Genomic DNA, 23830 nt, shown 5'->3' with positions numbered 1-23830 from the left:
AACATGATTAATCAGGTAAGTTAAACTTTATTGAAAACAAAACAAAACAAAATATGTTAGGGAGAGAGAGAGAGAGAGAGAGAGAGAGAGAGAGAGGAATAGAGGTAAATAATCTTACATTATGATGGTTACCAGAGAGTGAGCCCCCTCAGACTCCAGGTTTTATACCCAAAACCTCGGCCACACCTCCCAAGTCACCCCTGTAACCACTCCTATTTCTGGGTGGTACCTTCTCTCTCTCAACAGCAGAAAGCAGGCTTTTGGGAGCTGAAAAGGAATTTCCACCCACAGAGGCTGCAGCAAAGGCCCAGTGCTCCTGATTCCCTCACATCTCTACAGACTCCAGACTCACTCAAATCGCCCTCTGTTAGGGCTTTGTTTAGGGAAGGCAAGCCATTCCACACATCCCTGCGGGGAGCCAGGAGAAATGTCCAAAAGCAGCCAGAAGGGCCCTTACACGACTCCCTCCCTCCCTGCTTGCAAGGCCATAAAATGCAGATGGACTCAGAGGAGAGCATCTGAAGACAAAGACTAAAGCTTCTGGCTCCTGGGTACACCAGAGGAACAAAAAAAGCTGAGAGGCTGGCGTCTGGGGGGAGCTTTACTGCTCTTCATCTCTCTTTCTCCCTCTCTCTCTCTCTCTCTCTCTCTCTCTTCTCCCTGATCTACACCTGTGTGGACTGTACTTTCCTCTCCATATTTCTCCATATACTTTCTCTCAATAAATGCTCAATTCCTTAATACTCTATGTCATTCTTCTAAGTAGGAGTCAGCCTAGAACTCCAAGGGAGGGAACTGGGGAATGGCCTGAGTTAGCTGCTCCCTCCCCTTCAACATTTTAAGTTGAACCAGATGCCAAATTATGGCCCATCCAGGCCCACACCCTGAGCCGAGGTGGCAGCAGCTGCAGGACCCTGAGAGAGTCTGGGGCATAGTGCAGTTGCACAGATCCTGAGCTCCAGGCTCAGGGCAGGGCCCAGACCAGCAGGGATTAGCCTTGCAAAACTCTGGGCCCCTAAAGTTCAGCTCCCACCCCCAGCTGGCGCCAATCTCTTAAAGGGGCAGAACCGCAATGAGCAAAAATTTCAGTCCTGCCTTAGCAAGTTTAAGAGGACAGGCTGCTAGACAATCTGCTGGCCAGTGAATGGGGAGGTCATACCTTAAAGGATCTGTTGAGGGACAGGAGGTACCTGGAGGGTACCGGCCAGAAAATGGGAGTGGTGACAGGTGGGGCTTAGCAAGGTGGAAGCTGGGCTTTGTTAGCAAGCATAAATCAAACCACCATCCACTGCAAGGAAGCAAAGATGTTTATTGACAAATTGCAATCCGGGCTGAGATGGTGACTGGTGTTAGTCTACCAAGCTCGACCCTGAACAAGGCTCAAACCACACAATTTATAGGAATTCAGACTACACTCAGGGAGGGGGAACACATCACCTTGTCAACCTACATCCAATAACAGGCTATAGCAAACACAAAATTCAATCATTTCAAACTTGGCAAAAAGCGGGGTCCATACAAAGCAAAGTGCGGGCTAATTTCAAACCTTGCAAAACCAGACAACCAATAAGACTTGACCAGGTATTAGGTCCTCACATCCCCCTACCGTCATACCAGGCCATCTGGCGACCAGTATACTGCTGGGGCTGTGCAGAGGTCCTGATAAGGCTAACCCTCACACAACCAATAGAATTCAACCAGGCAGGGTCGCCACATCCTCCTGCCATCGGCTATGACCACCCATCCGGTAGACAGCACACCACAAAGTCTGTGCAAAGGTCCTGATAAGGCTTGTCCCCAGGCAGGGTCCTTCGAACAATGGGTGGCCTTCACTGATTAGGTCCTGTTTATTCAAGGGGGAAGGGGCAAGGAATTTTCCACCTCATACTACAAGCAACTCATACTAAAAGCACTTAACAAACAACTGCATAAAAAGGGAATTTCAAGGCTACTGCCTTTTACAGGCTTGGATGTTAAAAGCTGGACCTATAGACTTGTCTTGGTCTCTGCCTGTCCAGGTCATCATGTGAGTTCTAGCTTCTCTCTCTTTCTCTCTCTCTCTCTCTCTCTCCATCTCTTTCTCTCTCTCTGTCTCTTTCTGCCTAATGTGAATGTTCTCAACTTTCCCAATTGAAATTTAAAATTCCTGAAAATCATGCTCTCTCCTCAATTCTTTGTTGAGATAATGTGTGATGAACTTTTTAAATATCGGGGAAACAGGTGTCTGCCTCCTCTCCCCCTCTTCCCATAACATTTGGCTGGATAACTGGGGCCATTCTCCAGTTCCCTCCCTAGGGTTATAGACTGACTTCTACACAGAAGAATCACAAAGACAGCCAGTCATGTTTCAGGAAGATGATGAGTATTTTTAGGAAGAAAGTCCATGGCTGCTGCGCTGCTATGTTCCATCACTGGGGAGCCAGAGACGACCCGAACTGCCCCTGCGGCTCCAGACAGACTATGACCCACATAGTCAACGACTGCCACTTCTCCAGATTCAAAGGAGGTCTCGGAACTTTACATCAGGCTCAACCTGATGCTGCTGACTGGCTACGGAAGAAGGGCAAACGCTAGAAGAAGAAGAAGAAGGAAGAAAGTAAGGACAGAAAAAGAGAAGAAAGTACAAGTCATGTAGGTGTGCAGAACCAAGAGGGAGTGGAGAGAGAGAGAGAGGGAGAGAGAGAGAGAGAGGAAGAGAGAGAGAGAGAGGGAGAGAGAGAGAGAGAGAGAGAGAGAGGGAGAGAGAGGGAGAGAGAGAGAGAGAGGAAGAGAGAGAGAGAGAGAGGAAGAGAGAGAGAGAGAGGGAGAGAGAGAGAGGGAGAGAGAGGGAGAGAGAGAGAGAGAGAGAGAGAGAGAGAGGGAGAGAGAGAGATGAAGAGCAGTAAAGCGCTCCCAACCCCCAGCCTCTCAGCTTTTTTTGTCCCTCTGGTGTACCCAGGAGCCAGAGGCTTTAGTCTTTGTCTTCACGTGCTCTCCTCTGAGTCGTCTGCATTTTATGGCCTTGCAAAGGGGTAGGGAGGGAGTGGTGGTATAGGGGCCCCTCTGGCTGCTTTTGGCCATTTCTTCTGGCTTCCTGCAGGGTGTGGGGGTAGGGTTTGTCTTAAACAGCACGGGGGATTAAATCTGGGACTTCAGAGCCTCAGGGAAAAATCTTTTGCATACTTCTCTCTCCTGGTCCTGGTTCATGTGTCTACAAACTGACACAAGAGAGAGCTAATTAGTCCTGGCAGAGGCTACTGTGTGTGCAGTAACCAAAGGACTCTTTTCAGTCCTCCCCGTGGTGGATGAGGAGGCCCCAGGACCCCTCATGTCCATGAGCTGTCCTATGAGACAGGTTCCACTTGAAAGTTTGTCCTGAGCAGTATGTGCTTTGATGTCACGTACAGGATACTTGAAATAAGAACTAAGTGGTCACCCACCTTGCAAAAAAGGGGAGGGGCAGCAAACTAACTCACTTGGACAGTGTACTGCTTTGCTGTCTGCATGAGCACATCCCCCAGGACACTGAAAGAATTTTTGGTACTGTGATCTTCTTCACACTGTCTCTTTCTACTCCTTAGACTATATTTTTTCTTTATTGCAATTAATGGTTTACAGTCGTCAGTAAAATACAATAGTTGGCACATGTATAACATTTCTCAGTTTTCCACATAACAATTCAGCCTCCGTTAGGTCCTCCTCTGCCATCATGTTCCAGGACCTAAACACCCCCCCCCCGCCGCCCCCCCTACACACACCCCTACTCCATCTCCAGGCCCAGAGTCCTATATTTGGGTGCAATACACCAAATCCTGCCCAAGTTCTGCTTTGTATTTTCCCCTGTTCTTGTTTTTTAACTTCTGTCTATGAGTAGGATCATCCCATATTTACCCTCTTTCTGATTTACTTCTATGTTAACAAAACACCGGATTATGCAAAAGACTCTCGTGACCACTCTGAGGTCCCAGGTTCAATCCCTAGCACCACCACAAGCCAGATAGAGCCATCTGGAGACAGAGGCACTTATAGAATGTTTGCTCCTGGCTGCATTGCATGCTTACAGAAGTGAAGTGGTATCTCATAGCTGTGTTTGTTTATATTTCTCTGATCATCAGTGTCAAAGCATTTTTTTATTATTATCTTTATTTATTTATTGGATAGAGACAGTCAGAAATCAAGTGGAAGAGAGAGACAGAAATGGAAAGACACAGAAAGACACCTGCAATCCTGCTTTACCACTCACAAAGCTTTCCCCCTGCAGGTGGGGACTGGGGGCTTGAACTTGGGTCCTTGTGCATTGCAACAGGAGCGCTCAATCAGGTGTGCCACCACCACCCGGCGAGCATTTTTTTATATGTCTGTTGGCTCTTTGGATCTCTTCTCTGGTCATTCTGTCTGTATCCTCTCCCCATTTTTGTACAGGGTCATTTTTGTTGTTGTTGCTCCCAAGTTTGTGTCATCTTTATATATTTTAATTATTAATCTTGCCTGATTTATGGCTTATAAGATCTTCTCCCATTCCAATCAGGAGTTTCTGTGTGGTGGGCCCTTTCGCTGTGCAGAAGCTTTTCAATTTGATATAGTCCCATTGGTTTATTTTTGTTCTTGTTATTGGCCTTGAGTCATCTAAGACGCCTTTAAGGCTGTACTCTTTTTATTATTATTTAATTTAATGGGAAATACATATGGGAGGGAGTCAGAGTACTGCACAGCTCTGGCTTGCAGTGGTGCTGGGGATAGAACCTGGGACCTCAGAGCCTCTGACATGAGAGTCTTTTGCAAATTCATATGTTGTTTCCCCAGCTCAGTGCTGTACTCCTATTGTTAACAAGTGTCCCAGGGCCAGTCTAAATTAGTCAGCTAGCTAGGGGGCCTCACTGCTGGGCTCCTCTGTTGTCTCAAAATCTTTCAAACCCTGTACCCTGGAAAGCCCAGGGACCAACTGTCTGGAACTGAGGCCCCAGCTTCCTTTAAGGCCAGCCCTCTCTGTGTCTCATCTCCTCACCCTGCCTAAATCTACACAACTGTGCACCCCAGGGCTGCCAGAAGTTCCGTCGTCTCTGAGTACTGTCACTTGCCCTGCACCTACCTCATGCTCTACTCATGGTCCAGATCTCACAGATGTTACCTCAAACCTCAGGTTGCTTCTCAGACCCCTCCTCCAACCTGTAGCTGCTATTGATCACTCTTACCACAAACACTGTGCCTTAACTACACTGTCTGATCTTGGTGTGGTGCTATCATCAGGCACACGGACATGGAATCCCGAGTCATCATTCATTCCAATTTGACTTGGTGCCATAGCTACTTCCAGATATTGTTGTGACTGTGAGCACCTGGTGGCTCACATGTGTGAGCTCGGTGCATCAGAACCCCTTGGCATTTAGTTAATCAATCTGCCACCCTTTCCTCCTGTCACACTGCACAGGTAAGCCTGACATCTGTGGCATGGCAGCTGCCAGACACCATCTTCTTTTATAAAAAGAAGAAAAACAAACAAGCAAACCAAGGGAACAAAATGAATGGAAAAGAAGTCCTGAGGCTCTGACTGTGGGAAGAGGCCATAAGGTGTGGGAGAGGTGCAGTGCACTTGGGTGTGTGTGTGTGTGTGTGTGTGTGTGTGTTGGGGTGTGTGTGTGTGGGGGGGGTGTGGTTGCTTTTGCTGCTGGGTGTGGTGTGGGAAAAATAAGACGTGTGAGGTTGTGCTTGTAAGATACAGCCTTGCAAGCCAGCATCACACACACACACACACACACACACACACACACACACACACACACACACACACACACACATTTAAGAGCTTGCTTACAGGAGATAGTGCTGGCAAAACAGTGTAAACAAGGGCAGGGTTGTAATTCATCAAGGCTGAAATATTAAAAAACATCAGTGATAACCTTGTGTTTTCAATATATTACTACAAGGACTATAAGATGGAGGGGATATAGCCTGGGGCTAGATGGGGCTGTCATAGCAAAAGGAGCACACACCTTTGAAAGGAGCTGGTAGTGGGGGCTGGATGACAACAGGGCAGTTTGGAACCCCTTCCCTGAACCCCCCCTCCCCACACACCATGAGGAAACCTCTGAAGGTGAGGTTGAAGGAGGGCAGTCTCCATTCTCTGTTTCTGAGCCTTAGTCCTGAGTCCCTAGCCCTCTGACCTCCCCAACTGTCTGAGGTTCAGGAAGGTTGGTAGAAGCTACGGGCTGGGCTAGTGACTGTGTGTAAGTACTAGATGCATTCAGGGGAAAGAGTTGGGGAGAAGTACTATGAGCAGGGCATAAGGCAGGTGCAGGGCAAGTGACAGCAGTCAGAAAAAGAGTCTGCCTCTAGCATCTAGCTGAACACACAATCCACACGTTAGAAAGTGAACAAGTGGGGAGTCGGGCGGTAGCGCAGCAGGTAAAGCACAGGTGGCGCAAAGCACAAGGACCAGCAGAAGGATCCTGATTGGAGCCACCGGCTCCCCACCTGAAGCAGGTCTGCAGGTGTCTGTCTTTCTCTCCCCCGCTCTGTCTTTGCTTCCTCTCTCATTTCTTTGTCCTATCCAACAACAACAAACAATAACTACAACAATAAAAACAAGGGCAACAAAAGGGAATAAATAAATAAAAATTAAAAAAGGGGGGGCCAGGCGGTAACACACTTGATTAAATACGTACATTAAGTTACAGTGCACAAGGATCCAGCTTCAAGCCCCTGGTCCCCACCTACAGGGGGAAAGCTTCACAAGTGGTAAAGCAGGGCTGCAGGTATGTCTCTGTCTTTTTTTTTTTTTTTTTATTGTTGCCGTTATCGATGTCCTTGTTGTTGGATAAAACAGAGAGAAATGGAGAGAGGAAGGGAAGACAGAAAGGGGGAGAGAAAGACAGACACCTACAGACCTGCTTCACTGCCTGTGAAGCGACTCCCCTGCAGGTGGGGAGCTGGGGGCTTGAACCAGGATCCTTACTTTGGTACTTGCACTTTGTACCATGTGCGCTTAAGCCGCTGCGCTACCGCCCGACTCCCGTCTCTGTCTTTCTCCCTCTCTATCTTCTCCTCTCAATTTCTCTCAGTCTCTATACAATAAATAAATAAATAAATACACATTAAAAACCTTAAAAAAAAAGAAAATGAAGAAGTGAAAATCCTGGGGATTCTGGTAAATTGATACTGGATGTGACTGAGAGGAAATTTCTCTCATCCTTTTGGGGTCTTCTCAGGCTGATGGATAATACATTGAAAATGAAACATCTGTGAAAGAAAGAAAAGTTAACTACATAAAAATACACGTAGGCATGGATTTCAAGATCAGGAGCACAAGGCAAAAGCTGGCATCTTGCTCTAAGGAATGGGAGAGGGTTCTGGGCCTTCAAGGAGAGATGGAGAACCCCAAGAAGAAAGGGTGACGAAATGCAGCAGCTCCATGGAAACTTTTCTGATAAACCCTGATCTTGAGTAACTTTCGATTTCCCTGTAGCTACAGAGTTAAGGGAGTGGCAAGTTTCTCACGAGGCTGAAAGACATTAATTAAAGTCATAATGATTCATGTGTCAAAATGACACATCTTTAGCAACCAGTTGAGTCTAGTGAATTGAGTGGAGACTTAGTGACTAACAGCAGCTACTATAATAAGGAACGGACTTTTTAAAATTTTTCCCACTTGGGTTATTCCTAGGGCTCAGTGCCTGCACTATGAATTTACCACTCCAGGAAGCCATTTTTTCCTTAAAAAAAAATTTTTTTTTTTCCTTCAGGGTTATCGCTGGACTTGAACCCAGGTTCTTGTGCATGGTAATGTGTGTGCTTTTACCCAGTATGCCACTCTTGATCTAGAACTGGCCTTCTCAATCTAGAATTTTTAAATTCAGAATTTTATCTGTGCAGACTTGGGTTCAAGTACCTAGCCCCCACTTGCATGGAGGAAGCTTTGTGAGCAGTGAAGCAATGCTGCAGGTGGCTCTCTCTTTCCTTCTCCCCACCCCTTTCACTTTTTCTCTCTCCATAAAAATAAAAAAGAAACATGGCAAATAAAAATATGTGTGCTCGAAGAAAAGATAGGCAAACATCTGGAAGTGTGTGTGAGTCAAATGGACAGGGTAAATAAGAACTGGAACTGGTAGAACTCTAGAAAGGAATTTTAAAAAGGGCAAAATACATAAGAACTGGTGTAAGGATCCCGGTTCAAGCCCCTGGCTCCCCACCTGCAGGGGAGTTGCTTCACAAGCGGTGAAGCAGGTCTGCAGGTGTCTATCTTTCTCTCCCCCTCTCTGTCTTCCCCTCCTCTCTCCATTTCTCTCTGTCCCATCCAACAATGATGACAACAATAATAACTACAACAATAAGGGCAACAAGGGCAATAAAAGGGAATAAATAAACATATAAAAAAGGACAAAATAATTTCTTTTTTATTAACTTTATTAATTTATTGGATAGAGACAGTCAGAAATCGAGAGGGGAGAAGGTGATAGAGAGAGAGAGAGAGAGAGAGAGAGAGAGACACCTGCAGTACTGATTCACCACTCATGAAACTTTACCCCTGGTAGGTTGAGACCAAGGGCTCAAACCTGGGTCCTTGAGCACTGTAATATGTATATTCAACCAGGTGCTCCACTACTCAGCTCCTGACAAAATAATTTCTAAAATAAATGCCAAATTCAAGAAACTCAAAATTCTATATATGATAAAGGGAATAACAAAGAATAGGTAGGAAAGATTAAAAAGTATTTTAGAGAAAATGATATTTAAAAAACATAGAGGACTATATGTATACATTGATAAATTCACTATATGTAAAATTATTCTGTATGCATTTACATATAAATATATTATGTATATATTGAAGAGAGTCTCTCTTACACTGTCCTTTAAAAAATTTTTTTTATTTATAAAAAGGAAACATTGACAAAACCATAGGATAAGAGGGGTACAACTTCGCACAATTCCCACCACCAGACCTCCGTATCCCATCCTCTCCCCTGATAGTTTTCCTGTTCTTTAACCCTCTGGGAGTATGGACCCAAGATCATTGTGGGATGCAGAAGGTGGAAGGTCTATCTTTCTTTAAAGCAATATTGTTCCTATGCTCAGGATCCATCATTCACAGCGTAATTGCTTCTCTGCTGAACATGGGCACTGATAGGCCGATCCATATTCCCAGCCTGCCCATCTCTTTCCCTAGTGGGGAAGGGCTCTGGGGAAGTGGAGTTCCAAGGTACATTGGTGGGGTTGTCTGTCCGGGGAAGTGTGGTCGCATCCTGCTAGTATCTGGAACCTGGTGGCTGGAAAGAGAGTTAACATACAAAGCCAAATAAATTGTTGTGCAATCATGGACCTAAAGGCTGGAATAGTGCAGATTGGGGGGTCCTCCATTTTGTAGATAGCTAGTAGGCATATTTTAGTTATATTTCAAAGGTCCTGTAACTATACTAGTGTTTTTGTTTTTGTTTTGCCTGAGCCTGAAATCTGATATGCAGGTGGATCCAAGTTTTTGTCTGGGGAGAGGATGTCATGCCTGGGAAAAGGACCAGAAAGCTGGATCAAGGAAGAGAGTAGCTCCCAAATATGGGAAAGGTGTATAAATATTGTTGACTGTAAAGCCCATCGATTTGATGTGATCTGAGGCCCATAAGTAGCTTAGGAGCCTGTGTGACCTCTACATACCTCTAGATCTGAGCTCACATTCTGTGGTCATGAGTAGGAACATTCCATGCTGCCCCATTATTGACCCATCTTCCTCAGGTGTAGCATAGAGTATGTTGTCCATCCTCCCTTCGGAGGATGGGACATTCTCTACCATTGTTGATCCAAGTTGAGGGCAAGGTCCTATGGGGGCCTACAAAGGGGTCTATTTTGTTGTTCCTGAAGGAGATGACTGGTAACAATGGAAAGAGGGATTTATTTGAGTTCTAGGTCTATCAAATCTGTTTGGGAATTTCAGGGCTCCCTGATTAGGGCCCCAGCTGGTGGAATAGCCTGATAGTGACTAAAGTCATTGTTAAAGTATGCCAGTCTCTTGCCCTTATTCAACTTTGCTAAGGTTAGCTTTGGAGTGAGTGAGCGAAGTGTAATAGGAAGTAGATGAGGAAGATATCTAAGTCTAAGTGGACACTATTTCATTAAGAACTTGATACTTATTCACTAAAGACTATTGTGTATTTTTGCTTTCGGGTATACATTTTGCCCTGATTTATGGATACATGTGAATATATGCTCTATCTAACGGGGACCTAAATCTAGGTTTTGGGACTTTGGAATGGAATTAGAGAATATCATGAAAAGAAATGTCTCACCAAAGTGATGAGGGTGAAGGGTTGGCATTCCATGCCTGACATCTCTGTACACAGTCTGAGGTGAAGCATGCTGAGATGGTACTTGTTGCATTGATTAGGTTGGAATTGCCGGATGCAATATCTGTCGGGATATTGTGAGGATGTGGTTGAGCTTGGCAGGTGGAGTGTGTCTATCCTGTCAGTCTCTCTCTCTACTGAGAGGTTGAGCAAGGAGGGACAGGAGTAAACCCAAAGGTTTCCCCCTTCTTATCAGACTCCCTGCCTCAAAAAGCACCCTGCATTCCTGATACTAGGGCCTATCTACATAATCATTGTTTTGCCTGAAAGATCCCCACCCATTTCATTCCTTTGATCTTTCTTCTTTCTACTCTCAAGACCCTCCCTGCCTCCAGGGTAGTATTAATCCTACCAGTTAAAACCCTTACAACAGTTAGGAAGTTCCTACCTTTCTAGCCCCATTTTGCTTTTCTCCGCCCCTTTCCTAGCCGTTTCCATTTCCAATGTGCCACTTCCGGGTCTCTCTTTTAAAAGCCGTGGCTTTCTGATCAATAAAGATATTGCATTGCCTTGCACCACGTGTTTGGTTCCTGAGTCATCTCCCTCGCATTGTTGAATGAGTAGCAGCCCAGGCTGGCTCCAGTTGAGTTCTCTCCAACCCAGAGAGTATGCACTCAGGAGGAGGCACCCCCACACTAGCTAAGCATATATCATTTGGTATGACTTGAGAGAAGCATGCAGGGAAGTGAGCCCCACCCCAGAGGTTCCAGGACTGGGAGAAACATAGGCTCTATAGAGGAAGCGGGAGATTACTGTTGTCTTAGGGCTTAAGAAGACAATAGACAGTTACTGCAATAATACATTGTTTAGCAATTGGGATAACTTTGAAAAATCCCTCTGTTAGGATTTACTGTATCATACACATCATGGCTATATTTTATGTCCTTTGTCATTATTTGCATATAGCTATGCTACCAGTTGCTTTCGTTCTCCCTGGACTAAGTTTTTAAGAGAGAACAACATATCAAAGATTCAGCCTATGTGTTAAAAAGACTCAGTATGTGCTTTAAAAAGTTTGAGACATTCAGTCAGTTTTTCCCCTCTCATATTAATTCAATAGTGATTTATATGACTACAAATTAATAGGAGTGTACATAAACACCATTCCCACCACCAAAAGACCATGTATAATCACAAATTCCCTCCCTTTACATCCACATCCTTGATCCATTTGGAGTTGACTTTTGTTTCTGGTGAGATAAGATGGTTCATTTTCATTCTTCTGTGTTGGTATGCATGAGACCCCTTCTGTTTCATTTGGTTTAAATCCCCCCTGCTTAACACTATTCTATTTACATAACCACTTCATTCTATTTATATAACTGCTGTTAACAATACCTCCCTCCAGGGCATTGGTTTAATCTCCACTGTTTCATGATATGTTTTTGCTCCACCCCCCTCCTTGTCACACCCTGATCCCTTCTTTATCACACCCTGATTTTCACCAGTCACTTTTCTCTCCACCCTCTCTATGTCACATCCTGTTTCCACCCTACTTGGGAAGTATATATAAAGACAGCATTGTGAGTTTTAGGGTACTGTACTTCAGTTTAGCTCGGCTTAGATTGTGCTGCGTCCTGCATGAATAAAGAGATACTGCCTACAGCTCAACCATGAATCTCTGGTCGTCTGTTACCCGCCCGTGAAGCTAGCCTGGCGAAAACAACTTAACCCATTGAAAACAACATAACCCGTCAAAAACGACACTTCTGCATGTTTCAATCCAGTTTTCCCAGCACCATTTATTGAAGAGAGCCTCCTTCCTCCATTTAATACTTTGGGCCCCCTTATCAAAGATTAGATGTCCATAGGTGTGGGGGTTGTCTCATATTTCTATGACTTGTGTTTCCTTATTTTGTGTGTGTGTTACTCCTTTCAGTAATTCTTGCAAGTAGATCTGATAATGGCAAAGTCTTTTAGTTTTTATATCTGGTACCATTGTGTTTATTTCTGGGAAAACTGAGGAAACAACCATAAAGAAAATTAGGAACAAGCAGTGGGTGAACAATATGGAGATTGATCCAGTCAACTGGGTGGATGAAGAATGCAGAGTAGTATATATGGCTTCTAATGGTGGCACTGAAACAAAAAAAACCCACGTCAAATAAACGTACATACACTTTTATCAGCACCAAATTTATAAGTTAGCACGTATCACCTCCATTTGTATTGACTATGTGACGGTCATTTTCTCTCATCCTGGGGAGTAAAGATGACCTGGATGTACCCTGTCCTCATGGAGTCCAGGTTTCTCTTGAGGAAGATAATACATGTCAATGAGGCTATCATGCAGTTTGACATGCTTACTGCAGGTGGAACCTTTTTCAGAATGACAACATAGGAGGTGCTTAATTCTGTTTGGGGAAGTTTAGGAAGGGTTTATGGGAAGTGACCTCTGAACTGATTAAAGAAGACTAAAACGAAAGGAGAAGGTCAGGAGTCAAAATGAAGCCTACAAATTTGAGGAACAATTAGTCTAGGAGGTCTGGTCATTGGTGAATGGGGAGGGCTTCCTGGGTTGAGGGAGACAGATAGGAAAAGAGAATTGTGGGAAATCATCTGGCAGTCACTGATCCTGCAGACTGGAAGTCCACACAGATATGCGTCATATTTTCAACCACACACACATACTTAGATCCACACAGGGAAGACACAGGCCTTCAAAGACAGCTCCTACACCCTCCACAGCTCTCAGTTACCTTTGGTTGCCAGTATTTTCTCCCAGTGTTGTAAGAATTTTTTAAGCCAGTGACAACAAGTTATGGTTGAGATCCTTCCAAAATACTCTTCCAGGTCCCGGTTCTTCTCCCACTCCTCCTTGATCCCTCTGGCTCCAGGATCAATGACTATCCAGCTCATGGTCATTGTGTCCAGGAGGGCTCTCTGTCCATTGATGCTGAACTCCCAGGATGCACCAGTGCACTCTCCTGCTTCCCTCTGACAGCACAGCTGGGCCTGCAGGCTGGGGGGACCTGCACCCCCACACACATCACCACCTGACTCTGAGAGCCCCTTCCCTCCCAGTGCCCAGGGTGTCTCTCACACTCAGGGCCTGGATCTTCTCTCCATGACCTGCCCTTTCCTGCCCAGCAGACCCACCTTGTCTCTGAGGTGGCACCATGTTCAGTGGTCACACAAAGCCCCTTCCCTCCTGTGTGCTGCCCCCTCCCCTCTCTTGTTCCCTGTCTCCAGCTCCCACCCCCTTCCCACACTCACCCCTGCTCAGGCTTTTCTCTGGTTTTGTGACAAGCAAGATCATCCTGAGCTCTCGCCCCACTTCTTCCAGAGTTTGGGACAATTCTTTCCATGCTTTGGTGGCCTTGACCTTCTCCCCCAGCAGACCTACAGGTCTGGCCTTGCTGCTGTCACTGTCGTACTGAAGGAAAGGCTTTCCATCCACTGAGCCCTGGGCTTCACACCAGGGCTGTCCATTTGAGAACTGAGATCTGACAGTGAGGTTGAGGCAGAGAGAGTGAGCTCCTGTGAGAGAAGATGCAGGTGTGAGCTGGGGCCTCCCTGTGATGGGCCTGGCTGCAAAGGGAGGGTCTCCACCCCAAGTCCTCCTGCTTCTGACTCTGAGTCTCATTTCATATTTAATTGTCTGTTTTTGTTTTGTTTTGTTTTTCTACAAGAGGTGTCATGGAGGCTTGGATTATTTTCTGGTCTTTTTAAAAATTTAATTTTTTTTGCATATTTGTTTTTTAACAGAAGGCAAGAATCAGAGAGAGACAACTGCCATAGTACTCTGCCACTTGTGGTGTTTCCTTTACAGGTGGTGACCAGATGTCTTAACCTGGTTGCATATACATGGTAGATAACATGCACTTTATTGTATTTACCATCACTTTACGCCTAGTTACATACTGTGATGATACTGTAACCACTTATGTGCATTTACAAGTACCAAGAGAAATAATTTTACTTATCTATGCTGGGGGCCAGCTCCTGCGAAAGTTATTAGGTACCTTCTGAAGGAAAGGGGTGTTGGCGGATGAATGAAGTGAAAGACATGTCAGCTGCTTCAAGTGCAGAAGAGAAACACCTCTGTCCTCTGCAGAGGTTTATTATTTAAACACTTTTCACCTGGATACAGTTGACATCAAGTAAGACAATTTTTATTAACATTAGAAATAACTCCAGACACTATTATCATTATAAACATTATCATCATTATAGGCATGTTCTCTTTGAAAGTTTCTTTGGTCTGAAACAACCTGCCCTTCCCTAGGTTTTGACCATCTGTGTAGCCTTGGTGTGGCCAAAATAACTTTAAACATTATTCCCTTTGTTTCGGCTGTGTTGGGTTATCATGTCTTTTCTGGAGCTCAGTCTAACAGCTTTTCTTTTTAACCCACTCTTGGATGCGTCTAATTAAGTAACACTTTTCTAATACCTAGCAAACTGTCTACCTAAAGAAATCTTCTGTTGTAAAGTAAGCACACACCATGGGGGCTCTCTACTGGGTAAACTCTGTATATATGAGAGTTCACTAACTTTTACGCCTACACTGAACTTCTCTGTTCCAGACTCTTGGAAACAGAGTTGGCAGTCAGCTGAGGTAAAGAACAAACACCTCATCACAGACCCCTGTAAGCGTCAACCCGGCTTTGACCTGGCACGTTATGATTGGGCCCTCCTCAATCGCTATCGAACAGGCCATGGCCGGTGCGCCGCTATGTTCCATCGCTGGGGAGCCAGAGACGACCCGAACTGCCCCTGCGGCTACAGACAGACTATGACCCACATAGTCAGCGACTGCCACCTCTCCAGATTCAAAGGAGGTCTCGAAACTTTACATCAGGCTCAACCTGTCGCTGTTGACTGGCTACAGAAGAAGGGCAAACGCTAGAAGAAGAACTAACTTTTACCTTTATGAAAATTTACTAACTTCTACCCATTAACTCTTACATAACTAGCCATTTAACTACTCAACCTCTATATTCATCATAGATACCTGTAAGTGGAGCAGGGAGTCAGTGGGTGAGGGTAAGCTATAGGGCCTTTTATATTTAGGTGGAAACCACAGTCTGCTACTTATTCTATAAGTCACCCATAATTCTGGCTTTTGGTCTGAGTCCAATGAATTAAAAAGCTGAAGCGGTGACAAGTAGCTCTTTTTCTGAAAGCCTTCCAATGGCTTCTGCTCCTAGGCCATTCATTTTTGGTCTTATTACACTTACTGCCATAATTGTTGTCACTACGTACTTCCCCTGGGGATCTCTTTTTATTGTCCCCAGGTGGTATTTGTGTATTTTCAATATAGCCAATAAGTCCTCAAATTATCAATGTAATTGGAAACAAAAAGGATGAATAGCTTCAGTGTGGCCTAGGACTTCCTGCTTTGCAGTTGGTCCCGCCCTGCTCTGTACTTTGTCAGTCAGCAGACTTGACTTCACCTCCGCCATATCTACTAGTTTTATATGATACAAAGTGTATATGACCATTTTTGTCCTCTAGGCTCTCAAAAATCAATCTGAGGTGATACGACATGCAACAAGGGGGCCAGCTGGTAGTGTAGCAGCTTAAGCACACATGGTGTGAAGCACAAGGACTGGGATAAGGGTCCTGGTTCCAGCTCCTGGCTCCCCACCTGCAGAGGGGTCACTTCACAAGCGGAGAAGCAGGTCTGCAGGTGTCTATCTTTCTCTCTCCCTTTGTTGGTATGCATGAGACCCCTTCTGTTTCATTTGGTTTAAATCCCCCCTGCTTAACACTATTCTATTTACATAACCACTTCATTCTATTTACATAACCGCTGTTAACAAGCACCTCCCTCCAGGGCATTGGTTCAATCCCCACTGTTTCATGATATGTTTTTGCTCCACCCCCCCTCCTTGTCACACCCTGATCCCTTCTTTGTCACACCCTGATTTTCACCAGTCACTTTTCTCTCCACCCTCTCTATGTCACATCCTGTTTCCACCCTACTTGGGAAGTATATATAAAGACAGCATTGTGAGTTTTAGAGTACTGTACTTTAGTTTAGCTCGGCTTAGATTGTGCTGCGTCCTGCATGAATAAAGAGATACTGCCTACAGCTCAACCATGAATCCCTGGTCGTCTGTTACCCGCCCATGAAGCTAGCCCGGCGAAAACAACCTAACCCATCGAAAACAACATCCCTTGCTGTCTTTCCTTTCTCTCTCGATTTCTCTCTGTCCTATGCAACAACGACGACAGCAATAACAACAACAATAATAGCAATGACAATGATAAACAGCAAGGGCAACAAAAGGGGAAAAATAGTCCCCAGGATCAGTGAATTCATGGAGCAGGCACTGAGCCCCAGCGATAACCCTGGAGGCAAAAAAAAAAAAAAGAGAACTCCAAGGTATTGCTACAACAACTTAATCTTGAGAAGTTGGCTATCCCCAAGAAAACAAATACTACAATGAAATAACTCAACAAATTTCACCAAAGAACAGCTAGTAAAGAAAGAAACATCAGGGGGCCAGATGGTGGTTCACCTGGTTAACCACATACATCACAGTGCATAAAGACCAAGGTTCGAGCCTCAGCTCCCCACCTGTAGGGAAAAAGCTTCACAAATGGTGATGAGTGTGTGTGTTTGTGGTGGGAGGAGAGGACTTCATGAGCAATGCATCAGTGTGGCACAACTCTTCCTCTCTGACACGCTTTTTTTCTCTCAATTTCTGTCTCTATAAAAAAATTAAAGAAAAACAAAAGGAAAAAATTCACTGTCAGGAGCATTTGATAGATTCCTAAGCTCCAGTAGCCAAATGAGTTTCAGAGATAACCCTGGTATAAAGGGAGAGAGAAAAAACTCTCAATTCAAATATGGAGAAATGGACTAAGAAAGAAATCCAAGCTCTTAAAGACTCACTGTATAGGAAAATGGAAACATGAAAATAAAGCTACAGAGTGCAAAGGACATTTAAATGCTCTCCAGTCTCAAAGAACAAGTCAAGGAAGTAGATTTACCCATGTAGAAGAGAGAACATCTGAAACTGAGCAAGTTGTGGTATATATATATTACTCAGCTATAAAAAATGGTGATTTCACTGTTTTCAGCCGATCCTGGATGTACCTTGAAAAATTCATGTTAATTTAATGAAATAAGTCAGAAACAGAAGGATGAATATTGGACGATATCACTCTCTGGCAGAAGTTGAAAAACAAGATCATAAGAGAAAACACAAGTAGAACCTGAACTGGAATTGGTGTATCGCACCAAAGTAAAAGACTCTGGAGTGGGTGGGGTGGGGTGGGGTGGTGGGAATACAGGTCCAAGAAGGATGACAGAAGGCCTAGTGGGGGTTGTATTGTTATATGGGAAAGTGGGAAATGTTATGCATTTACAAACTATTGTATTTACTGTCAAATGTAAAACATTAACTCCCCAATAAAGAAATTAAAATTTTAAAAAGTACCTTTCCCAAACTCACCCTGTAGCCAATCAATGCACTCTACAACTGGCTAGAAGGGAACAAAAGTGTCAAAAAAAATTTAAGAAAAAAGAAATGACACCACAGGAAACATGTGCATGATAGTCCCTGGTTCAGGAAAGGCTCCTGGAGGAGCAGGTGGCCTTGGCAGGAGGGAGAACTACACCCCCCTGTGAGAGCAGCACCAGGCACAGGGTCTTGGGCCAGGTCCCTAGGAACTGGGTTCCAGTAACCTCTAGTCCAGTCAGTCCAGCCCCACACCCTCCCCTCCTGAGAGATCTGGACAGGCCGCACCTGCCTGAACTCTGGGTGATGCCCCTCCTGCATCCTCCCCAGCCAGGTGGTGACACCCCAGGACACTCACCTCCCAGAGTCTCCCTGGCTTTCAGCAGTAGCAACAGCAATAGCAGAATGAGCTGAAGCCCTGCAGTGGGAACTGAGAGCCCCATCTTCCCAGCAGTTTTAAGATTTGAATATATATTGATATATATATTCTCTTCAACCACGAACATTTGCCTAAATAATTCCAGAAAAGACTGATAAGTACTACAGCAAACTAAGAGTGAAAAGGCTTCTAGCTGGTGGTGTATCTGGTGGAGTACACAGGTCACCATGTGTGGGGACCTGGGTTCAAGTTCCTAGGCCCAACCTACAGGCAGTGAAGAAGTGCTATAGGTGTCTCTCCTCTCCAAACCTTTCCCCTCTTCTCTCTCCTCATCACCCCTCTTCCCCCCTCCAAAAAAAAGGGCAGGGGAGTAGTGGAGACATTGTGTAAATAGTAAACTCTGGTGTTAATCCTGGTGGCAAAAAAAAAAAAAATCCAAGAAGATGATATGAAAGGACTATTTTGCAAGTATGATTACTTGTTAAAATGTTAAATAAAAATAAAGCTCACTTGGAAAACCTCTGACCCATCCCAACTCCCTGCTCAGGATATGAGCAAGATTATTGGATGTTCATTGAGCTGCACTTCCCATAGTCTACAGGTTTCTCTCCTACTTTACAACAGTGTCCTGTCAGTCTCTTCGTTTTCTACCAGGCTTTGCCCTTCCCTTTCAGTTTCCCCTCCAGATCCTCATATTTTATTCCATATCCACCGACTCACATCTAACATTTCAAACCCTTTCCCCCTAAATGATTCCAATTGACCTCTTCAGCTCACCCCAATTCTAATCAAATACCTGGATACATAACACCAGCCTTATTAGGAAATCACTCAGACCATCAGTCCTACCGGAATAGGACCTAGAGAAAAATCAGGAAGCTATTATTATTATTAGTCTCTAGTCCTAGCTACCACCAAGACATGATATCACACACAGGCCTGGGGGCCTGCTGACGGCACACTGGGTTAAGTGCACATATCACCAAGCACAAGAGCCTGGGTTTGAGCCCCTTCTCCCACCTGCATGGGGGATGCTTCATGAGTGGTGAAGCAGGTCTGCAGGTATCTATCTTTCTCTCTCTCTCTCTCTCTCTATTTTCCCTGCCCTTTCAGTTTCTCTGTCTTGTCAAATAAAAAAATAAAGTAAAAAAAAAAAAATAACAGAACAGGCCCAAGGGAACCAATTTGTCCTTTACTGTTGTCTAATTCATGACCATTAATCGATGTTTCCCTCAGCAGGTAGGAAAGAATGGGCTCCACTCCAAAGCATAGAAGTGGTGTTGCCCTTATTGTTATCATTTGGGGGGGGGCTTTTTTTCTACTTTAGGTTCTGTGGATCAGATTTGGGGATTTTCTTTCTTTTTTTTTTCCTTTCTTTATTCTTTTTTTATTTAAATTTTTTATTATCTTTATTTATTTGATAGAGACAACCAGAAATCAAGAGGGAAGGGGGGAGGTATAGAGAGGAAGAGAGACAGAGAGACACCTGTAGCACTGCTTCACTACTCGTGAGGCTTTTCCCCTGCAGGTGGGGACCGGGGACTCGAACCTGGGTCCTTTCGCATGGTAACATGTGCGCTCAACCAGGTGTACCACCACCCGGCCCCTCTTTCTTTATTCCTTTTTGTCCACCAGAGTTATCACTGGGCCTCAAATCCACTCCTGCTGATGGTCATCTCCCTTCACTTCTTGAAATTGAAAGGAGGGAGGAGAGAAATATAGGCTCCTGCAGACCTCATGAAGCTTCTAGTTTGGAGCTCTTTCTGAGTGTGCCCTCGAGAAGGGGATAAGATGGCATTTGGGGAAGGAGATGGTTTGGGTCATTTCACAGAAAGGAAGGGGCTGCGTGCACTGGATTCCATGGGAGCCCGGGCAGATAAGCAACAGATCAGCATGAGCTGGGCTGCTAGCGTGGTGACTGTGGGGGGTGACTGATGTGTGTCATTTGAAATGAGCACTTGTGGCCTTTTGACACAGGGAGCTGGCATATTCAAGGGTTGGGGGTCATGGGGTGTGGGATCATGGTTTGTGCTAAGGCTATACAACATAGATGTGAGCCCCTGAAGTTTGCACAAGGCCCCCGCAAGTCTGTATACCTCTAACGCATGCATTTCCCTCTCTTTTCCATGCCTGCTTTGCCTCTAAACGTACGTCTCCCTGAAACACATCTGCCTCTCGTGATTCTTCCATGTAGAGGCCAGTCTAGCAGTCCAGCAGCAGAGCTTAGAGGGGCCTCTCTGTCCTTTGCCCTGTTCCCTCTTGCACCTCTGTTACTTTACTCCCGTGACCTAAGCCACTTTCTGTAGGAATGCAGTTCCGCCAGAAGCCTTTTTGAGTTGAATCTGCAAAGGCTTTCCCACTTGCTCTTCCTGCATTGGATCACGATCTTCTACACACACACACACACACACACACACACACACACACACACACACACACACAAGCAACCAATCATAAGACTTGGTGAGAATTGTGAGCTTGGGGCAGAACTTTGGTGTTGGGTAGGGTGTGATTAGTAATCCATTATCAAATCACTAACCAAGAAAATGCAGATACAACTGAAGAAAAAAGTAGGCGTGCCCGTCCACTCACTCCAGGTTGTGGGGAAACTTCTTGTCCCTCAGCTTCTGGGTTTTCTGGGCTGAATTTAAAGGGGTGGGGTGTTTCCTGGTTTGCCTTCAAGGAGGTGGGAGAGGGGGCAGTGTTAGGCTCACTTCCTAGATGGGGTGGTGTTGGAGACACAGGTTTCAGGAGACCAAGGAGAGATGGATTGCCATTGTGAACAGAGGTGAGGAGGGTGACACAATGTGTGAGTTACTGGCGGAGTGAGCAGGGATGTTCAAGGTGAGGGGCGTGAGTTCTCCCAGGGGCTCTGAGGGCTTGGTTCTGATGGGGCTGTGGGGCTTTAGCAGCAGAATCTCCCATTGCACTCTGCCCCTCCCTCCTTCCCTCCGTCCCTTACAAGGCCGAAAAACCGTCCCTTTTGACCCTGGATAATCACTGAGATTAGGAAAGTGGAGAAAATCTCCTGCAGAGGAATTGAGGAAGAACTACTGGGGAGAAAGCTCAGGTCGCCTAAAGGACACCCCTGAGCCCGCCCCAGCAATCCTGGGGGCCCCACCCCTCGCCCTTCCCCCAACCGCCACCCCAGGGTTCCATGCCAGAACTCACCAGAGCGAGCCCCCAGGACAAGACCCTCGGCAGAAACTGGAGCGGACGCCAGGAGGAAAGCTCTTTTGGCAGTTCTGTCAGAACAGCCTCTCTGACTCTCACTGTCCTAAGGGCGGATTGGCTCCTCCTACTATCAGCTCTTCCTCTCTGCCTGGTAGCCCCCAGGGATTTTAAGATGCCATTTCACAGTGTCACAGTCAGTTCTGTTTCCCTTTAAAGTCCCTGACCGTGGATAACCAGTGCCCCTAGAAATTAGTGCTTCCATGTATTTGGATAGAAACCTTCGAATGGAATCGCTATCTATATCTTATATATATATATATAATATGTGATATATATTTTATTTATTATTTATAGTTTGTTACAAGAATGTAAGATTATAGTGTATAGTTCCACATCACACCTACCACCAAAGTTCTGAATTCCCACCATTCCACCTCCCAAAGATAACCACCAGAGTGCTCACAGTCTTAACAAGCAGTGGGCACTCAATGGTGAAAAGCTGGAGGCATTTCCCCTCCACAGGGCTGCCAGTACCACCAATACTGTTCGACATACTGTTGGAAGTTCTTGCCATAGCAATCAAGCAAAAACAAAGAATTAAAGGGATACAGGTTGGAAGAGAAGAAGTCAAACTCTCACTGTTTGCAGATAATATGATAGTATACATAGAAATCCTAAAGGATCATGCAAGAAGCTCCTGGGAATCATCAGGCAATATAATAAGGTGTCAGACTACAAAATTAACATACAAAAGTCAGTGGCATTCCCTGTGCAATCACCACTTCAGAGGAAGAAAGCCAGAAATCAGTGCCTTTTTACTACAGTAACAAAAATAATAAAATATCTAGGGATAATCCTAAGAAAAGTAAAAGACTTGGGGCTGGGCAGTAGTGCAGTGGGTTAAGCACACATGGTGTGAAGCGCAAGGACCAGCTCCAGGATGGGGGTTATAGCCCCCAGCTCCCCACCTGCAGGGGGTGGCTTCACAAGCCCTCAACAGGTTTCTTTCTTTCTCTCCCCCTCTGTCTTCCCATTGTCTCTTGATTTCTCTCTGTCCTATCCAGCAACAACAACAGCAATTACAACAATAAGGGCAACAAAAAACGGGAAAAATGGCCTCCAGGAGCAGTGGATTCATAGTGCAGGCTCTAAGCCCCAGAAAATAACCTTGGGGGAAAAAAAGTGAAAGACTTGTATACTGAAAATTATGAGTCACTATTCAAGGAAATAGGAAAAGACACAAAGAAGTGGAAAGATATTCCATGTCCGTGGGTGGGAAAATTTAATATCATGAAAATAAATATTCTGCTCAGAGTGATATAAGAATTTAATGCAATCCCCATCAATAGTGGGGAAAAGAGAGTCTCTTCAACAAATGATATTGGAAAAACTGGATTGAAACATGCAGAAGAAGCTGTGGCATATATACACAATGGAATACTACTCAGCTATAAAAAATGGTGACTTCACAGTTTTCAGCTGATCTTGGATGGATCTTGAAAAATTCATGTTAAGTGAAATAAGTCAGTAACAGAAGGATGAATATGGGATGATTTCACTCTCAGGCAGAAGTTTAAAAACAAGATCAGAAGAGAAAACACAAGTAGAACCTGAACTGGAACTGGCATATTACATCAAAGTAAAAGACTTGGGTGGGTGGGGAGAATACAGGTCCAAGAAGGATGACAGAAGACCTAGTGGGGGTTGCATTGTTATATGGACAACTGGGAAATGTTATGCATGTACAAACTATTGTATTTATTGTCAAATGTAAAACATTAATTCCCCAATAAAGAAATTTTAAAAAACATGCAGAAAAATGAAACTGAACCACTATATTTCACCAAACACAAAAGTAAGCTCCAAATGGATCAAGAACTTGTATGTTAGACCAGAAACTATGAAATTCTTAGAGGAAAATACTGGAAGAATTCTTTTCCATCTAAATTTTAAAGGCATCTTTAATGATATGAATCCAATTATAAAGAGACTAAAACAAAAATAACCCTATTGGACTACATCAAATTAAAAAGCTTCTGCACAGTAAAAGAAACCACCACCTAAACAAAGAGAGTGGGAGAAGATCTTTATATGACATACATCAGACAAGAGGCTAATAGCCATCATATATAAAGAACTCAATAAAATCAGCAATAACAAGAAAATAACTCCATCCAAAAATGGGGAGAGGATATGAACAGAATATTCATCAAAGAAGATATCCAAAAGGCCAACAGGCATATGAAACAGTGCTCCAAGTTATTAATTATCAGAGAAGTGAAAATAAGATAAATGAGATACTACTTCACTGCTGTGAGAATGTTATACATCAGAAAATTAGCAACAACAAATTTTGGAGAGGTTGTGAGGACATACGAACCCTACTGCTTTGCTGGTAAAAATGTCAATTAGTCCAACCTCTGCAGAGAGCAGCCTGGAGAACTCTCAGAAGGATAGAAATGGATTTACTTTATATATGACCCTGCAATTCCTCTCCTGGGGATATATCCTAAGGAACTAAAGACACCCACCCCAAAAGATCTATGTATACCTAT

At 44.6% G+C, this 23830-nt stretch overlaps 1 protein-coding gene across 1 annotated transcript; it reads right to left on the bottom strand.

Moving 5' to 3' along the window:
* Window positions 1-8827: 8827 nt before the first annotated feature.
* LOC107522159 (retinoic acid early transcript 1E-like) lies at window positions 8828-21828 on the bottom strand. Its single transcript, XM_060205124.1, has 6 exons — window positions 21739-21828; window positions 21273-21378; window positions 13527-13790; window positions 13010-13282; window positions 10254-10374; window positions 8828-9242 (listed from the first exon to the last, which is right to left on the bottom strand). The coding sequence occupies exons 1-6, from the start codon at window positions 21826-21828 to the stop codon at window positions 9062-9064; spliced, it is 1035 nt and encodes a 344-aa protein (XP_060061107.1). The 3' UTR covers window positions 8828-9061.
* Between the last annotated feature and the right edge of the window lie 2002 nt (window positions 21829-23830).

The sequence above is a fragment of the Erinaceus europaeus genome, chromosome 13, assembly GCF_950295315.1.
Source record: "Erinaceus europaeus chromosome 13, mEriEur2.1, whole genome shotgun sequence".
Lineage (NCBI taxonomy): Eukaryota > Metazoa > Chordata > Mammalia > Eulipotyphla > Erinaceidae > Erinaceus > Erinaceus europaeus.
The sequence above is the reverse complement of the archived record's forward strand: the minus strand, read 5'-3'. Positions and strand labels throughout refer to the sequence as shown.

Coding starts and splice junctions, on each gene's coding strand:
- LOC107522159 (XM_060205124.1), bottom strand. CDS start 21,828: ATGTCGAACAGTATTGGTGGTACTGGCAGCCCTGTGGAGGGGAAATGC. Junction 13,791..21,272: donor TGTCCTGGGGGCTCGCTCTG/GTGAGTTCTGGC, acceptor CTTCTCTCACAG/GAGCTCACTCTCTCTGCCTC. Junction 9,243..10,253: donor CCTTCACCCTCATCACTTTG/GTGAGACATTTC, acceptor CTCTCTTTCCAG/CCACCAGGTTCCAGATACTA.